This window comes from Nicotiana sylvestris, chromosome 8 (assembly GCF_000393655.2).
Source record: "Nicotiana sylvestris chromosome 8, ASM39365v2, whole genome shotgun sequence".
Lineage (NCBI taxonomy): Eukaryota > Viridiplantae > Streptophyta > Magnoliopsida > Solanales > Solanaceae > Nicotiana > Nicotiana sylvestris.
Genome location: NC_091064.1, coordinates 37,921,404 through 37,937,094, shown reverse-complemented (window position 1 = coordinate 37,937,094; position 15,691 = coordinate 37,921,404). Strand labels below are relative to the sequence as shown.

The window sequence follows — 15,691 nt, the reverse complement described above, 5'->3', positions numbered from 1 at the left end:
ATGCGACATCTGCAACCTGCAATTTTATAACTTAGCCGAAAATCTTTCATTTTCACACTCTTTCAAAACCAAAACACTCTTGGACAATTTTTCAAAGACAACTCTTCTTCCAAATCGATTGTAAGTCAATTTAACTCGTTTTCTTCAATTATTAACATCTTTTCACATGATTTCAACTCAAAATCAATGATTTTCATGGGGGGAATTGGGTGTTTCGGGTAGAACCAGGTTTATTCAAAAATTGGGGATTTGGACCTCGATTTGAGGTCCAATTTCAAAACAAATTATATATTTGGGTTCGTGGGGGAATGGGTAATCGGGTTTTGATTCGAACCTCGGGTTTTGACCATGTAGACCCGGGGGCGATTTTTGACTTTTTGGGTAAAACTTTACAAAACTCATTTTCATGTATTAGAATTGATTCATTTAGCATTTATTGATGTAATTAAGTAACTTGTGGCTAGATACGAGCAAATTGGTGGTGGAATCAAGAGGTAAAGAGATAGTAGAGGTTTGAATTGTGTTCGTGGCATCGAGGTAAGTGTTTGGTCTAACCTTAGCTTGAGGGATTAGGAGTTGAGTCCTATTTTCTACATGTTACTTGATGAGTACGACGTATATGCATGTTGGCGAGTATTTATACGTTGGTATCAAGCATGACCCCGTGAGTCTTAAATTGAAATTGTTGTGTTCTGAATAAATACTATGAATGCCTAAGTTGTTGATTCTCTGAGTTGAACAAGGATTATGATTATCCTCGTGGAAATTACTTATGATTGAGAATTGGTGCTAATCAAGGTAGTTAGATGTTGGAACAAGTTTGGTTATAGCTGATTTTCCCTTGCCGGGACGTATTTACTTATACCGTCGATTCCCTTACCGAGATAGTGTTGTTTCTTTATTGATCCCTTGCTGGGACTCTCATTGTGATTGGTGTTGAACTGTATATTTGGATCGGGTTGCGGGCCACAATAATATTATATTTTAATCGGGTTGCACGTTGCAACAATATTATATTTGGATCGGGTTGCACGCCACAATAATATTATATTTGGATCGGGTTGCACGCCGCAATACTATTATATTTGGATCGGGTTGCACGCCGCAATACTATTATATTTGGATCGGGTTGCACGCCGCAACAATAATATAATTGGATCGGGTTGCACGCCGCAACAGTGATAAATGATATGGATCGGGTTGCACGCCACAACAGAGTTATTATGTTTTGTGATCGGGTTGCGCGCTGCAACAATTGATAATTTGAAGTGTTCATAGATTGGTTATGGGTTCTTTATTGTTTTGCTGTAAATTCTAAATTGTTCTTATGTTTTTCTCTTAATTTACTGTTGGTACTGATATTTTCCCACAGCATGTACCCCCTCCCATCTTTACTTGTTTATTTCTGTTTTATTTTCCGCTGCATATTATATAACTACACAGGTTTATTTGGTAGTCTGGTCCTAGCCTCGTCACTACTTCGCTGGGGTTAGGCCAGACACTTACCAGCACATGGGGTAAGTTGTGCTGATACTACACTCTGCACTATGTGCAGATCCCGGAGAAGCAGCTTTTGGACTGTAGCATTGTGTGGCTGCCTTCAGTCTAGTTAGAGATCCCGAGGTAGTCCTGCAGGCGTCCGCAGGCCCGGCGTTCTCTTCTATCTTTATGTATATTCTGTTTTTATTTGCTTCCGAGACAGATTGTACTTTCTTTTCAGACATTTGTATGTAGTATTCATAGACAGTCCTGATATTGTGACACCGGGTTTCGGGTAGAGATGTATGTTGGCATTGTCGTACTGTTTATGGTCAATTTATCAGATTAAGTCTTCCGTTTGTATCTATTTATCGTTAATATTTCTCTGTTAATCACATGTTAGTTTAAATTGTTAAAAGGGCTAAATAAAAGAGTTAGGGATTCTATATTACGCGGCTTGCCTAGCTTTCACAAGTAGGCGTCATCATGACTCCCGAGGGTGGGAAATTCGGGTCGTGACAGTAGGGATGGGGAATTATTTTGATATTTCTCAAATTTTCAGCTGGGGGAGGGGGGAAGAATATCGGAAACAATCTCTTTACCTTTAAGGTAGGGGCAAGGTGACGAATAAAGTCCTTGGTAAATCGTTGTAAAAAAAGGGCAATGTCTGCCTACACACTATCCTCCCCAGACTATTGTTGTCATTGTTGATGATGAGTAACGAGGGATGGATATTTTCTATTAGAATGAGAAATGTGAATGCGGGGGAAGATCTAGTGAAAAAACTATAGGTTCATCCAAATTCAGTATTGGCTTAAATTTTATATATGTATGAAAAATCGCCTCGCCAGGTAGGGTTAAGGTCTGCATACACACTACTCTCTTCAGGCTTCACTTGTGAAATTATAATGGGTATGTTGTTGTTGTTGTATGAAAAATCGTTAGATAAGCGTAAGTAGAAGTAATGATTTTGAACCTAGTAAATTAGAAAGAATAAGGTGGAATTAAGTTCAAATCATGAATAGATGAGTAACCTAGTAAATTATTGTATATATTTTGTAGATATATCGTGTGTTTGTAATTATTTGACTGACCAACCAAATGTGTTAAAAGCCCAATCCTGAAACTACCTCGGTGGGAAAGAAGAACGGTAAGGGGTGAGGGAAGTTATGTTGTCGGGTAGGAGGGGAAGGGGATGAAGGGGATGAAGGGGAAGGAAATATTTATTTTCTTATATTTTTTCTTCTTTTTATTTTCTAATTACATGTATTATTTTTTAAATTTACAGGTCTTAGGATTTTATTTGTTCACTGAACACATCAATATCAACTATTTTTGTCAACCTTCTAATGTTAATTTTCTAGTAGGCTAATGAATCTCTACTTGATTGGTCATAATTGTATGATCGATCTAACGAAATTCACATGTAAATCTATAAAACTACAGCCGGACTAAATAGAAATTTTAGATATAGGAAAAGGTTGTGGGAGGGATGAGAGAGCAAGTGCCAAACCAATGTGTTCATGCGATACTAAATAATCACTACGAAAGTGGAAGTGTCTATCTGATAGTTCATGTCAAGTTTAAGGAACTATCTAGTAATTTAGCCTTATTAAATCAATATAAAGATGAACCATGTAGAGCAAAACTCAAGAAGGATATATATCGCACGTGCATTTCTTTGAAAGATCGAAAATGCAAACAATCCTAAAAAAAACAAAAAAGAGTTAAAAATTTGTGCAAAGAAATATATGCTTAGGGGATAATATGTAATGGGAGGGGAAAAATGTAAACAATAAACAACAATAATCATTTACTCTTTGAAAAATTTATTCCATATTATAGATCATTATTAGGAAATAACATACTCCATAGACTTCATTTAGATCTACTACATTGAAGTTTCCATTTAGAGACTTAACCAATTAGATGGTAAAGTCGAAGAACTAGTCACATTCATTTCAAGTGCTAAGTTTGGATCTTCTGCGTCATTCACAAACTGCAACTGAGCAATTTCCTCAATCAAATAATTTGAAAGTTTCTTGATATTTTGATCTAATTTTTCAAACTTTTCCAAATCAGTCAGATTGAAATCTTCTGATGGACAGTATGTGAAAATACTTTCCAGAGCTTTTTCTTTGTCCTTGTTTTCTTCTACCTTCTTTTTCTTTTTGTCCATTTCCTCCTTTCTTTTGCGACCGCTAATTCTTTCATATGATATGTAACCACTTAAGGGAGATGCAATTGGCTGCTTTGCCTTCAAAAATCGTCGAACAACCGATTCAACATTCGGACTTCCGAATAAAAATGGTTGACCTATGATTGAAAAGATAAGAATGGCAATCTCGATGCCGCATAAGATAGAAATCTCCTTTGCTTTTTTGCATAATGATTTTTGCATATTGGAGATTGCAACCACTTCAGCACGTTTATCTCTGACAAAGTCCCTCTCAACATTCTTTCTTATTTGAGAACTATTTCTTTCCATGATTACAACAGGAGAAGAAGGAAAGACACAATTTAGTGTTTGGTAACTTAAATTAAAATGAGTACATGCTCGAGCCAAACATGCAAATTTATAGGAGGAAATGGTTTCCTATGCACTATTCCATCATAACCCTTTTTCAATTCTGGAATTTATTCATTGACCGATTCAAGTTTTACTATTTACAAAAGCATCTCCCATAATTTGATAAAGATAAATTTATCTCTTCTCTTTTATGAAATTACTTACAATAATTCTATCGTTCTATATCAATATAAATGACGATCAACTACCTTGAATCTCTTTAAGAAAGGTTATACATAATAAAAGTTGTGATTAATTCAAAGGTATATGTGTCATTTTGCAATAAATTATTTTCTAGTGAGTGGATCCTTGTAATAAACTTAAAAGAAAGGGAAGGTCAGTATAATTTTAAAGTTAGAGAGGGAGGTGAGTATAATTATGTATAATCAGAACTGTACCACCAAATCAAGGAAAAGTATAGAATGAACCAATGTAGATTACCTTAATCTTCATTTTTTGAATTGATTTGCAATATATAAAAAAAAGGAATCGAAGCAATTGTAATCCATATAATAATAACACAAAAAAAAAAATATTGTAATGACATTCAATTTGACTTAGGATTTAAGTTATATATATATTACAATAAATTACTTCTTTATGCAAAAGAAGTGGGATATATATCAAAAAGGAGGTTGGATTCAAATTCTAGCAAGCGCAACAGACAAAAAAGGTCGGATAAAATTAGCGTATACACTACTTTCTTCAATTCTACTTATGAGATTATATTGAGTTTGTTGTTGTTATTGCAACAAATAATAAAGTTAAATTATTTCTTTTCCTCTTTCTAAGCCTCGATAAATAAAGTTATTAGTCAATTGTACTGGTGAGAAATAATATATATTCAATAGAATTGCACAAATTAGCCCAAATATCAGTGGTATCAAAGAAAAAAACTACATCTACATGCATTTACTACATTAATGATCCAAGATAATTCTTAAGAATTACCACAATTTGGAGTAAATATATCAATGAGGAATCGGTAGACTAACATATATAATTTAATTCATGTAATTCATGACCATATTAATTTGTAACTGATTTGTGCAATTTATACACTCTGATCTGTGTAATATATATACAATCTGATTTTTGTAATTCATAGCATTTGGTGTGGTTTCTTTTATATTTTTAATTAAGATTTGTAACTGATTTTATTTAAAAGTATGTGTGAGAGATTGTTAATGGAGTTTCTTGATTATAAAGTCCCACACATGTTATATGACAGTATTTACTCATCTTTCTGAAGCCAATATGAAAGTAAACTTTAGGAAGTAAGCAATTAAATGTTGGGATATTGATTTCTATAGATAATTAGCATTGATACATGTAGGCCAAAAAAAATTGGCAACAATAGCTACTATTTTGTCTTTCTCTTTCTTCACATTTTTTCTCAACCCCAGCCAGATCTCTTATCCAACTACCCCTTAATAACCCATAAAACTTCAATAAAATTTTATAGGTAGTCCTGCCACGATCCAATTTCTCCCGCCGTGAACTGTCGTGACGGCGCCTAGTCTCTACGACTAGGTAAGCCTAATATTGCGAAAATAAAATGAAATCACAAAGATAACAACTAACAGATATAATTAATAAGCGGAAGCAGTGCCACTCGGCATATACAATAATCATCTTTCCCAAAACCCGAAATGTCGCAATGTCACAAGCTTCTAAGCGTTTCTAACTGCTCTATACATTCATGACTGAAGAAAACAAGGGAAAAATTAACACAAGGGTATAGAAGGGGACTCTGAAGTCTGCGGACACGGGAAGTTGTACCTTGAAGTCTCCTGAGGCAACAACTACACAGCTAGACTCGAGGTTGATAGCTAGTACCTAGATCTGCACATGAAAAATATGTGCAGGAAAGGGCATGAGTACACCACAACGGTACCCAGTAAGTGCCAAGCATAACCTCTATTGAGTAGTCACGAGATCAGGTCAGGGCCCTACTGGTATAAATATAATGAAATAAGACAGAAAGAAATATTACAATAAAATAAATACAGAAATCTAACAGGAATAGAATTCAATGAAAGTCAACAGCTCAGAACACAGTAATAGCAACAGGGGATCTCCCGGGATACAATCATGTAGTCCCAAACGTAAATGTGCAGGGGGATCTCCCAGAATACCGTTCCGTAGTCCCAAAGTAAATATACAGTATTGGAGGATCTCTCGGAATACCGTTCCGTAGTCCCAAAGTAAATATGCAGTACAAGGTGTTATCTCGGAATATCGTTCCGTAGTCCCAAAGTAAATATGCAGCTCAACCAATATAAATAACAGCCACAACAAGAAAATCTACAGTTTAGATTAAGTTCAAATCAAAGAAAATCAGGTAATTTTACTAAACATGTTGCACAAAGTTCAAATAGGCAGTTAAAACATGTAGGCATGCTTTTCTAGTCTAAACAGGATGGTACATATGCTAGTGTAATTTAAACAAGGAGAAAACATGTTATAATTTAGTGAAAAAATAGAGTTTTACAACAAATAGTCCGTGTACGTACTCGTCACCTCACATATATGGCGCTCATATATCAGTCAGTACCAAATCATAAGGGGAGTTCCCCCACACAAGGTTAGACAAGCCACTTACCTCGAACCAAGCCAAATCAATTCGTAATAATGCTCTTTTCATGAATATCCGGCTCCGAGTGGCCTAAATCTAGCCAAAATCAATTACATAATATAAATATAGCTATAAGAAACTAATCAAGCTAACGAAATCAAAGCTAAGGCAAGAAATTCGAAAAACGCCCAAAACGCCTCTCTGGGATAGCGTCTCTGAATCGGGTAAAAGTCACAAAATACGAACACCCATTCGCTCACAAGTATAACCATACCAAATTTACTCAAATTCAATACCAAAATCTCGATCAAAGCCCCAAATTTCGGCCTAAGAACTTTTCTCAAATTTCTCTAATTTTTCATCCAAAATTCAAAATTAAATAATAAATTAATAATAGATTAGTGGGATATATAACCAAAATCAAGTTAAGAATCGTTATCCAATTGATATCTCTTAAAATACCTCAAAATCTCGTCCAGATCCGAGCTCCCAAACTCAAGATTTCATAAAAAATGGCTAACCCTCGTTTTTTAAAAGTTTATATCTGCCCAGGTGTTCTCTTCTTCGCGAAAGCGGTCAACGCCTCGCGTTCGCGTTGAACAAAAAGATGTTGACCATAAATTCCTCCTTCACGAACGCCAACGCCTCGCGTTTGCGTTGAACAAAAAGATGTTGACCATAAATTCCTCCTTTGCGAATGCGAACCTTACACTGGATAACCCTACGCGAACACGGAACCCTCTTCGCGAACGCGTAGGCTTAATACCTGAAACTCCATTTGACCATTGACTCTACGCGAATGCGAGGTCCTGGTCACGAATGCATAGCCTTAGTATCCCATAGCTTCGCGAATGCGGGAACCACTTCGCGAACGTGAAGAACAATCCAGCTGCCCTTCCTAGATGCCTTATGCGAGCGCAAGAACTCCATCGCGAGTGTGATAAAGAAAAACTCTGTAACAAAATACCAGAAAATCTGCCAACTTCCAAAGTCCAAAATGATCCGTTAAGCACCCGAAACTCACCCAAGGCTCCCGGTACCTCAACCAAACATACCAACAAGTCCTAAAACACCCTACAAACTTAGTCGGGCCCTCAAATCACATCAAATAATGCTAAATTCATGAATCACCCTCCAATTCAAACTTAAAGAACTTGAAACTTCAATCAAACCACGTTCGATTGACCCCAAATTTTTCACACAAGTCATATTAAACACTACAGACCTACTCCAACTTTCGGAATCGGAATCCGACCCCGATATAAAAAATTCCACTACCGATCCAAAACTCCAAAAATTCGACTTTCGCCATTTCAAGCCTAAATGAGCTACGGACCTCTAAAACGCAATCCGGACACGCCCCTAAGCCTAAAATCAACCAATAGAGCTAACAGAATCGACAAAATTCCATTCGGAGCCATTTTCATACTGTTCCAACTACGGTCTAAATCTTTAGGCTTAAACCCCCATTTAGGGACTAAGTGTCCCAAAACACTTCAAAAACCAAAATGAATCTTCTAGGCAAGTCATAATAGCGTAAAAAGAAGGAGATTAGGTCTCTAACTCTCAAAATGACTGGCCGGTTCGTTACATCCTCCCCCTTTTAAAACAGTCGTCCATCCTTGTACGAGCATAGAGACATACCTAGAGTGGTGAAAAGAATAGGATAATTGTTGCGCATATCCTGCTCGGTCTCCCAAGTGGCCTCCTCGACCAGATGACCCCGCTGCTAAACCTTTACTAATGTAATGTTCTTTGACCTAAGCTTTCAAACCTGCCTGTACAAAATAGCCACTGGCTCCTCAATATAAGATAGATCTTTGTCCAACTGTACTGAGCTAATATCCAACACGTGAGATCAATCGCCGTGATACCTTCAGAGCATCGAAACATGAAATACCGGATGGACTCCTGCTAGGCTAGGAGGTAAGACAACCTCATAAGCAGCCTCCCCAACTCGCTGCAACACCTCAAAGGGACCAATGAACCTTGGGCTCAGCTTGCCCCTCTTTCCAAACCTCATAATGCCCTTCATAGGCAAAACCCGAAGCAAGACCCACTCTCCAACCATAAATGAAACATCGCGAACCTTCTGGTTCATATAACTCTTGTATCTTGAATGGGCTGTGCGAAGTCTATCTTGAATCACCTTAACCTTCTCCAGAGCATCTTGAACCAAGTCCGTACCCAATAATCTGGCGTTGCCCGGCTCGAACCAACCCACTAAGGGCCGACACCGCCTACCATACAGAGCGTCATACAGTGCCATATGAATCTTGGACTGATAACTGTTGTTGTAGGCAAACTCCACAAGTGGCAAGAACTGATCCTAAGAACCTCCAAACTCCATCACGTACGCACAGAGCATATCCTCAAGAATCTGAATAGTGCACTCGGACTGCCCGTCCATCTGAGGTTGAAATGTTGTGCTCAGTTCCACCCGAGTACCCAACTCCTGTTGTACGGCTCTCCAGAACTGTGATGTAAACTCCGTACCCTGGTCAGAGATGATAGATACTAGCACGCCATGAAGTCTGACAATCTCATGGATATAAACTCGAGTCAGCTGCTCGGAAGAATAGGTAGTCATCACAAGAAGGAAATGAGCTGACTTGGTTAGCCTATCCACAATTACCCTGAAAGTACAGGGGGGGGGTGAATTGCAAATACTTAAAATTAATTACTTATAAGTTGACTTATAACTTGAGTAGTCGACTGAATATGATAATTTAGCAGATATGGTAAAAGAAGGTAAAATGCAGAAAATAATTGCAGGAATTAAAAACACCGGGATTTTTATACTGGTTCGGATTTAATGTGAATCCTAATCCAGTCCCCTTGGGTTGCAAGGGAGTTCTCTTTAGTAAATGAGTTTCCTCCGAGTACGATGTGGTGTATATCACTCAGTTTCTCTAGCACTCATTTTTGATACAATGGTTCACCAGTTGTGTGCTCTCTTTCTATCCCTGACTTGTTACACAACAGATCTTAGTGAACTACAATGCTTGTTTGCAGTAAAATGAAGAGAGTGATTTGGTTTGATCAAAGTATGTCTAATCTAGGTTTTACAAGGGTGTATAAATACTTTGATGGATGGTAGAGGCTTGACAACCAAAGAGATTTGATCCTTGGAAAGAATTGATTCTTTCCAAGAATAAGGAATGAGTCGTTGCTTCTCTTGATTGCTTTCCTTCAGCAGAGGATTGCTTCACTTGATTTCTCCTTGATTGTTGTATCTTCCAAATGAGGTCGCTTCCCAGATCTTCTCGTATCCTTTAGTCTTCCGTGATTCTGCCCATGATTTGTGCCTTTGTCCAAGGCTTATTCGACTTTTTCCAGCTCAGCTAATCATTGTTATCGCTGATTGATTTGTTGATTAGATTGCGCCTAGATTTATGAGACCAATCCAGATTTGCTGATCACATGCTGATTGATTTCTTTCCTTCTACATCATGAACCATTCCAGCAGTCTTCTTTACTTCTTAAACTTGATTTCATGCATATGTATATTATTTGCATCATTAAAACATGATCTAACAATCTCCCCCTTTTTGATGATGGCAAAATAATATAATAAGGTAAAGAAGTAAACACCAGTCGACTTCCCTGTGTTTTACTAGTCGACTTGACTCTCCCTCAATGTATGCAATCGACTTGACCTGTCCATGACTCTCCCCCTCAATGTGTGCAGTCGACTTGTACCAACTTGTACCTGTACAATATACAATATATGCTAGCTATACACATGTAAAATGTGTGCAGTCGACCTGTACACATACACAGATAGACGCATAGTCGACTTGTACCTATATACATACACATAACATAAGCAAAATAACATAGGCTTTTTCTCTCCTTTTTTGTCATCAGCAAAGAGGGATTGGAAACATAGATAATAGTAAAGCAGAAAAGGTAAAGAGATTATCTAGCGGCTGGTGAAACAGCCCACAGTAGCAAAAAAAATAGAATTATCCAAGGGCTTAAACCGCAACCCACAATACCACCAAAACAAGATGTCAAAAAAACATAGTTTTGAAAAACATCCACACTAGTGGCAGAGAAAATAGGTAAGAGTGTTGCAGATGGCTTCCTTTAACTATTCGAAGCTAGTATTTGCAGCAACGCTTAGACCATCCAGCCTGTCATGAACCTCCTTGAAGGCTTTGACAACATTCTCCCTTACTTTGAGAATAGCAACTCTGACTTTTGACACGTCAGACCCTGTTTCCTTTGAAATAGCATGAATATCACTCATAGTGGACAGAATGGCGGAAAGAAGATTCTTGATGTCAGAGAGTTTGGAGTCAATAGAGCTAAGCTTCTCACTAAGCTCAGAACTGACAAGAGTAGGAGGAGGAACAGCTGATGAAGGTTTGGTTTCCATAGGGGCCTGCTTTGCTTCACTCTCACGTTTCTTAACCCAGGAGCCCTTGATACTCACATAGCCCATAGTAGCAAAAGCTCTAGAATTATAGGACTTGGAGACAGTAATGAAGGGATAGTTGGATAGAGAAATTTGATGGGCTTCCAGAATATGAGTGATTGCCATGCCATAGGGTAAACTAGTGGGGTCTTCAGCACTTTCTATCATGAAATTGATGACCCAGGAGGAAAGCTTGAGTTTGAGTTTGGTGATGAGGCAGTAGACAAAGAATGTATCCCTTTGAGAGAAAGTTGAAAAGGAACCAGTACGAGGAAGCAGGGTGGTTGCCACAATATGGGCCAGAACCCGAATTTCAAAACTTATATCACTAGGGCCCAATTGGTTTGGAAGAATTTCAGAGGGACACTCAACAATGCACTGTTTTGCTTGGTAAAAAGAAATTTCAAAATCCTCAGGCCACACATTTTTAAAAAGAGTAGGGAAACCAGAGCAACGATATTGGAAAAGAGAGTCAAACAAGGCACAATCAAGAACAATGTGCTTACCTAGCACTAGATATTCTAGCTTATATGGTTTACTAGAGCGAAGATTTGTATAAAATTTTTTGACCAGGGGTTCATATACCTTAGGCGGAGGAATAGAGAGGAATTTTTCCCACCCTTGATAAACAAAGAGTTCTTTAACCTTACAGTTGAGGTCTTCCCTATTATCAAGATCCACGACCCTTCCATGGGCGATGGGCTTGTCCTTAAGAGTAATGAAAAGATCCCTATTTGGGGTATCCCAGAAATTTAGGTCCGACTCGAGTGAGGCAGAGAAATCAACCTTTGATTTCTTTGGGGTGGATGAAATGGGAGGATCTTCCATGGGTTGTTTGCCCAAGGCTTTTTCTCCTAGAAGTTGGGAGTGTTCTGAGAAATCACCCTGAGATGAGGCGAAGCCTTCAGAGTGATCAGACCCTAGGTCTACTTGCTCAGGAGGCGCAGAAGGGGGTTTCACCTTAGAGTGGGTACTTTTTCTGGTGGAGGCAGAGGGATTCTTGGAGTGTTTCACCATTGTAGAAGAGGGGATTTGCTCGAGGTTTTGGAGAGAATATGGAGATAAGAGTGACTGAAAGGGTTTTCTAACTTAAGAAGAGGGTTTTGACGGTTGAATACAGAAAAGGAAAAGTTGTTAGTTGAGAAGACGTGATGATTGGCTTTCCATTTTCGAACTGCGAACTGATGTGAACGAAGTGAAAAAATAGGGAAAAAAATCGGAGGCATAATAAATGCGTGGGAAAAGGACAATTATATCACTTTAAAAGTAATTGAGCACATAGGTCCTAAGAGTTATTAGAAAACCAAATAATGCCAAGTAATTTTCTCAAAGTACAAAATCTTTCTTCTAACAAAGGCTTAGTAAAGATATTAGCTAATTGAGCAGAGGTGCCAACAAAGGCTATTTCTATATCTCCCTTAAGAACATGATCTCTAATAAAATGATGCTTAATATCTATATGCTTTGCTCTAGAATGATGCACAAGATTTTTTGAAAGACAAATAACACTAGAATTATCACAAAAAATTTGTATAGGTTTAAACGAAAGCTCATAGTCACCCAATTGATGAGACATCCATAGTAGTTGTGCACAACACTATCCAATAGCAATGTATTCAGCTTCAGTAGTGGAAAAGTCGACTGATGCTTGCTTTTTACTGTTCCAGGATATTAATGCCTTTCCTAGTATTTGACAAGTGTCGCTAGTGCTCTTTCTATCTTCTTTATCACCTGCAAGATCAGCATCTGAAAAACCTTCTAATTTAAAAGAGTTAGAGTGAGGATACCACAATCCATGAGATACAGTTCCAATGAGATATCAAATGATTCTCTTTACAGCAGTCAAATGTGATCCTTGGGAGCTGACTGAAACCTGGCACATTTACATACGCTGAACATAATATCTGGTCGACTTGCTGTCAGATATAGCAGTGATCCAGTCATAACCCTGTATTTGGTTTCATCAACTAGCGTGCCGGTTTCATCTTTGTCTAGATTTGTAGCGGGGCTCATAGGAGTGCCAATTGATTTTGCATTGTTCATACCAAATTTTTGAATCAGCTCTTTTGTATATTTGGTCTGACAAATAAAAATTCCTTCTTCGGTTTGTTGGATTTGTAGCCCAAGGAAGAACGTGAGTTCACCCATCATGCTCATTTCAAACTCGCTTTGCATAAGATTTGAAAATTCCTTGCACATAAGAGGGTTAGCACTACCAAATATAATATCATCAACATAAATTTGAATAATGAGATTACCTTCTGATGATCGTTTAATAAACAAAGTAGTGTCTATTTCACCTCTGGTAAAGCCATGATCAATAAGAAAAGTACTCAGCCTATCATACCAGGCACGTGGAGTTTGTTTCAACCCATACAGTGCTTTGGTAAGCTTGTATACATGGTATGGAAATTTTGAATCCTCAAAGCCTGGAGGCTGCTTTACAAAAACTTCTTCCTCGATAAATCCATTCAAAAAGGCGCTTTTAACATCCATTTGAAACAGCCTGAATCCTTTAAAGGATGTGTATGCCAGAAGAATTCCTATAGACTCCAAACGAGCTACTGGGGCGAAAGTCTCATCATAGTCGACTCCTTCTTGCTGTGAATAGCCCTGAGCAATCAGTCTCGCTTTATTTCTTATGACCTTTCCATCCTCGTTTAGTTTGTTTCTAAATACCCATTTTGTTCTGATCACAAGCACATTATCAGGTTTAGGTATTAGTTTCCACACTTGATTTTTGCTGAACTGATCTAATTCCTCCATCATGGCTTGCACCCAGCTTGAATCCTTCAGTGCTTCCTCTACCTTTTTTGGATCAATTTGAGAAATAAATGCAATATTTGCTTTCTTTTTTAGGGTAGCCCTAGTTATCATTCCTTCGTTTGGATCCCCTATAATAAATTTCTGAGGATATTTGGGTTCGCTTTTCCATTCATTTGGTCGAATTATATTTGTAGTCGACTTGACTTATGGGTCTGGAGTATTGCTGCTATTTTCTCCAGTTGACTCGATCACCCTAAATATGCTAGTCAACTCCTGTGATTTTCCTTTGTCCTGAGCTTCTTGAGTTTGATCTTCATCTCCTGCAGTAGTTCCTTTCTCGACCAAGGGATTATTTTCATCGAATATAACATGTACAGATTCTTCTACACATAAAGTACGTTTATTGTAGACTCTAAAAGATCTACTATTTAATGAGTAACCAAGAAAAATACCTTCGTCACTTCTTGGGTCAAACTTTCTAAGATTATCTTTACCATTATTGTAAATAAAACACTTGCTTCCAAAGGGATGGAAGTAACTGATATTTGGACGTTTTCCTTTCCAGAGTTCATAAGCGGTCTTCTTTAGAATTGGCCTTACGAGGCAACGGTTGAGGATGTGATAAGCAGTATTTATGCCTTCTGCCCAGAAATGGTTTGGTAATGAATGTTCTTGTAGCATGGTTCTTGCCATGTCTTGGAGAGTTATGTTCTTCCTTTCCACAACCCCATTTTGCTGTGGTGAGCATGGTGCAGAAAAATTGTAAGTGTATCCTTGATCATTGCAGAAGTCTTCAAAAGCTCTGCTTTCAAATTCTCCTCCATGGTCACTCTGAATTTTTTGAGATCAGATATCCCTTTTATCTTTCAACCTTTTTGTAGAAAACTTTAAAATTTCTTAAGGCTTCATCCTTATAAGTCAAGAAGATTACCTAAGTGAAACGTGAAAAGTCATCAACAATAAGAAAAGCATACCTCTTACCTCATATGCTAGCAGTTCTAGTAGGCCCAAATAAATCCATATGAAGCAATTGCAAAGGTTTTGAAGTAAATACTATATCTTTATTTTTGAAGGAATTCTGGTTTGCTTACCCATTTGAGATGCATCACAAATATGAGTTTTAGAGAAATTCAGTTTAGGCAAATCAATAACTAAATCATGTTTGGATAGTTTTTCAATCAAATGCATGCTAGCATGGCCAAGTCTTCTATTCCATAACCATGGATCATCAGACATAGAGGATAAGCAAATGTGGCCATCTATCTTTTCAAAACCATCAAGTATATAAATATTTCCATACCTTTTTCCAGGAAGAATTATCTTACCTGATTCGTCTTCAATAGCACACCCTGTTCTCTTAAACTTTACCTCATATCCTGAGTCACAGAGTTGACTTATGCTCAAGAGATTGTAGTTTAGGCCATCAACAAGATATACTTCAGTAATGTCACAATTGTTATTGAAAGGAATTGTTCTAGCGCCAACTATTTTGCCCCTTGAATCGTCTCCGAATTTTACACTTCCTCCATCGATCTTTGTAACTTCCTTGAACAGGTTTTTGTCACCTGTCATATGACTGGAACATGCACTATCTAGATACCATTTTCCTTTGCGGCATACTCTGTGGTGTTCCTGCAAGGCAAGATGATCACTTTCTTTTTGGTACCCAAGCTTGCTTGGGTCCTAGTGGGTTAGTGTTGCTAGGTTCAGCATTTTTTGGTTTCCAAACCCATCCTGACACATTTGATTTACGAAAGCAACAACCAGAATATTTATGCCCACTTTTATTACAGTAATGACATTTAGCTCAGACCTGTTTTCATAAGTGTTAGAACTAGCCGACTTAGATTTAGCTGGTTCTTTCCCAGTTGACTTG

At 37.8% G+C, this 15,691-nt stretch overlaps 1 protein-coding gene across 1 annotated transcript; it reads right to left on the bottom strand.

The window, feature by feature from the left end:
• Positions 1 to 3,388: 3,388 nt before the first annotated feature.
• On the bottom strand, positions 3,389 to 3,967 carry LOC104248421 (agamous-like MADS-box protein AGL29). The gene has a single exon (XM_009804668.2). It carries the CDS (start codon positions 3,965 to 3,967, stop codon positions 3,389 to 3,391), a length of 579 nt encoding a protein of 192 aa, XP_009802970.1.
• Between the last annotated feature and the right edge of the window lie 11,724 nt (positions 3,968 to 15,691).

Bases quoted from the DNA above. Each gene is read 5' to 3' on its own strand.
- LOC104248421 (XM_009804668.2), bottom strand. From the start codon at position 3,967: ATGGAAAGAAATAGTTCTCAAATAAGAAAGAATGTTGAGAGGGACTTT.